Source organism: Pteropus alecto, unplaced genomic scaffold (genome assembly GCF_000325575.1).
Source record: "Pteropus alecto unplaced genomic scaffold, ASM32557v1 scaffold160, whole genome shotgun sequence".
Taxonomy (NCBI): domain Eukaryota; kingdom Metazoa; phylum Chordata; class Mammalia; order Chiroptera; family Pteropodidae; genus Pteropus; species Pteropus alecto.
Genome location: NW_006429864.1, coordinates 707,539 through 711,485, shown reverse-complemented (window position 1 = coordinate 711,485; position 3,947 = coordinate 707,539). Strand labels below are relative to the sequence as shown.

Sequence of the window (3,947 nt, the reverse complement as noted above, 5' to 3'; positions counted from 1 at the left end):
CGCGGCGGTGCTCGGACCCCAGCCCCGGCCCAGCCCCGGCCCGGCCCCCTTCCCCGGCGCGGCGCCTCTGAGGAGCCGGAAAATGTGGGGCGCCCTGCTCGGGCCGTTGCTCGGGCTCCTGCTGCTGCTGTCGCCGCGGGACAGCGTGCACGCTGCGCAGCCCCAGGCTCCGTGAGTAGCCCCGGGTGACAGAAAAGGGTAGCGGCGGTGCTCGGACCCCAGCCCCGGCCCAGCCCCGGCCCGGCCCCCTTCCCCGGCGCGGCGCCTCTGAGGAGCCGGAAAATGTGGGGCGCCCTGCTCGGGCCGTTGCTCGGGCTCCTGCTGCTGCTGTCGCCGCGGGACAGCGTGCACGCTGCGCAGCCCCAGGCTCCGTGAGTAGCCCCGGGTGACAGAAAAGGGTAGCCGTCTTCTCGGGCTGGGTGGGGGGTCTCTGAGACTAGCTCAGAGAAGTGCAGCGACATATCCAAGGACACACAGCCTCTGCATTGGGCGAGTCCTAGAGTTTCGTCCCGGATCCCCACGGGTCGGACTGGGAAAGGGCGCGCCCTGAGACTTCAAAAGTGGCCCTGTGGAGGTACAGGGACTACTGAGAGCTCAGGCTCCGAAGCCACCCTCACCCCACCTCACCTCCTTGATGTGACCCGGATTGTTCTCTGGAGTGGTCATTTCCAGTTGTCCGAGCAGGAAGGTAATAGGTACCAGACGACGGAGAAATCGGAGGAGAGACCTGCTTTCTTCGGAGGGCGTGGTGGTGGAGGAGGAAGTGTTTGTTTGGCTTCCACATTTTTCTTGAAGTTTGCTTACAGGGCTTCTGGTGGGTCGACACAGCGAGGAGTTAAATTAACTAGCTGCTAAGGAGAGTTTCCCATGAGCTGGCTTCACAGGGGAATTTTTCTAGACCTGCCAAATTCCGGTGAGCCCTCCAAGGCTGTGGGATCTGGGGGGATGCCTCCAGCTGCCCAAGCTCAGGCGATTCGTCCAGCTCAGCCTTTATGAGGTGGCTTGTTCAAGTAGCCCTTGTTTAGGAGTTCCCAGAAAACAGGTCACCAGTGGGACTGGGTGGGAGGTGGCGCCTTCAGCTGCATTGCTCCTTTGGGATCACGGTTTTAAAAGTAAGACACCATGCTACACTTTGAGCAAGGGGATTTTTTTCCCCTGGGCCTTGCGAAGATGGAACCCAGCAAACTTTTATTGTGATAGGACACCCTTTAGAATATTGGTTCTCAGCCAGGGGACGACTTTTGTCCCCTTGGGTCATTCAGCAATGTCTAGGGGATTTGGGGGTTGTCACATCTAGGGGCAGGCAATGCTGCTGGAATCTACTGGGTGGGGGCCAGGGATGCTGCTAAACATCCTGCCACCCACGAGTCAGCTCCCTACCCAGAGCATGACCTTGTCCTAAACAAGAGACCCTGACTTATAAGGACCAAGCCCAGAGTCCCTTTGTTGCAGAGTTTTAAACAGAGTGTTTGACTAAATTCACTCTGGGATTGTACCACTTTTAAGTGAAATGGAACTCCCATGCTGGGAAACACTGACCGACTAAGGGTTCCAAATTAGCCAGCTTCTGAGCCACAGTCCACCAGCCCGAAGGATCTCGTTTTAGCAGTAGCCCTGGATACCCACTTCTGTGCCCTGTGTGTTTTTGTCATGAGAAATCCCTGGCCCCAGAAAGCAGTGTGGATTTGCACACTGTTGTAAGACCAACACCACCTACACTTTACCAAACACCACCTTTCCCGGGTCCAAAGGAAGGATGAGAAGGCAGTGTTAGCCCAGATGCCAGGGATGACAGTGTTTGGCTGACGAGCATACCAACAGCTGTGGCTCCTCGCCCACAGGGAAAGTTCACTTGGTTCCATTGGGTCCTCTGAGCCTTTGGGTGAAGGTGCTAACTCAGAGCTGGCTAAGGGCTCTAAAGGCGACCAAAGCAAACAAACATGTGGATTGTATATTTCCCAGATGTTCTCCTGCACTCAGCACATGCTACGTGGGAGGCCCTGGGGCTTAGCTAGGAGTTGGACGGAAAGACTCTGTCCTAATGGAGGCCACATGCCCGTGTGGCAGCAAGATAGGACACATAGGAACCTGGGTCATTGCACACCCAGGTATGTGCTGGAGTTAGATAGTAAAAACACAGTCTCCCTAGGGAGGCTATGGGCTCCGGGCAGTACAATTATGTACTCAGGATCTTTGCATGCTCTGTGCACTGCCGAGGCCAGCACTGCACTAGGGAGCTCAGAGTCTTTGCACCTCTGGTCAGTGCTGGAGCCAGACATGACATATCACATAGGAAGCAAGGGTCTTCCTGTGATCAAGATAGTACATAGCTGTTCTCAGCATCATTGCACAGTCTGTTGGGTGCTGGAGTTGGACAGAACACATAGGGTCCAGGATAAGTACACATTCTGGTCAATGCTGAATCTGGACAGTATATCCATGAAACCCAGGGTCACTACATGCTCCAGAAAGTAGTTACATACCCAAGATCAATGCACACTCTGTGCATGACTGGGACCGGACACTGCACACAGGAATCCAGTCTGTAGGTGCTTGTTGGTACTGGAGTCAGACAGAACATGGGACCCCAGCGTCACTACTCATTCTAGTCATTGCTGGATCTGACCAGTGCACCTACAAAACTAAAGTCTTTGTACACTCTCATTAGTGCTGGAGTTATATAGTAGATGGTAAGTCCCCAAGGTCCTTGCAGGCTTCGGTCAGCCCTGTAGTTGGACAGTACACATAGAAACCCAGGTGTGTGAACTCCGGTCATTGTTTAAGCTGGACAGAGCACTGTGGCTTCTCAGGGTCAGTGCTGTGGCTGGATGGTACTCAACAGGAACCTGCTGTGTCTTTTGAAATACCAGACTTTTCATGAAGTTTTAATGCAGCCCAGTTTATTAGTGATTTCTTTCATGGATTGCGCTTTTAGTATATTATTTACGAAATCTTTGCCTAACCCAAGCTCACAAAGCCTTTCTCCTATGTTTTCTTCTAGTGCTTTTATAGTTTTATATTTAGATCTCTGACACACAATGAGTTCATCTTAATGTATCGGAGTGTGGTAAGGATCTACATTTACTTTTTTGCATTTGGACGTCAGGCTATCTCAGAGTGGATTTTGGGAAATGAAAATCTCTCCGAATCCCAAAGCCCGGCCCAGTGTTTTGCTTTTCAGCTGTTTCTTCTGGTGCTCATGTGTTCTGCGCAGTTGGAGTCATGCTGCCTCTGCTGCTGGGGCCCTTGGCACTTGTTGCATTATGTGGGGATCCCCTGATTACAGATGAGCCTTTGCGATTTTCAGTGGAAGGCTGCAGAATATGAAGAGGCAGGAACTCAGGTGGGGAGGCCCGGGCCTCAGGTCAGGTGTCCTAAGGGCTCCCAGTCCCCTCTCCTGCCTGCGTGTGTGATCCAGCACACGTTTCTTCTCATTCGGCAAGGTTAGCTTTTACATCTGGAAAGCAGGATAGTGACACTTTTATCCCAGATGTGTCTCATGGTCAAGCTGAGGATTTTCAGAAAGAAAGGGCTGTTTCGATTCCTTTGTGGAGTTTTTCCTGTTTCGGGCCATTTTGTTTGTTTTTATGTTGTTTTTCTTAATATTAGTGTTTTAGTAAGCTCTTTGCTTCTTTCTATTGGGTTCCATAGCCTGGGCTGCCTGAGTGCAAATCCTGGTCTCTCACTGACACAGCACATGACTTGGCTTCTCCAGGGCTTAATTTCTGCCTCTGTAAATGGGAGATGTTCTCACTTCTCACAGGGTGGCTGTGAGGATGAAGTGGGGTCCTGCCCGTTACTCAGCCTTCAGACTGCGGCATATGCAAGGGTCCCATGGCAGAGAAAAGGCCAAAGGCCAGAATGCAGAAATGAAAGGGTGGCGTGGTGCAGGGTAGATCCAGAGAGCCCACATTCTTACCTACTTGGGGTCTTCAGAGGTGACTAAG

At 52.5% G+C, this 3,947-nt stretch overlaps 1 protein-coding gene across 1 annotated transcript in view; it reads left to right on the top strand.

The window, feature by feature from the left end:
* Nucleotides 1-210: 210 nt before the first annotated feature.
* Nucleotides 211-3,947, top strand: part of CPAMD8 (C3 and PZP like, alpha-2-macroglobulin domain containing 8) — a 66,867-nt gene continuing 63,130 nt past the window's right edge. Inside the window, 2 exon segments of the mRNA XM_015586310.1 lie at nucleotides 211-385; nucleotides 3,157-3,171. Of these exon segments, the coding sequence (XP_015441796.1) occupies nucleotides 283-385; nucleotides 3,157-3,171 (118 nt within the window). The 5' untranslated portion in view covers nucleotides 211-282.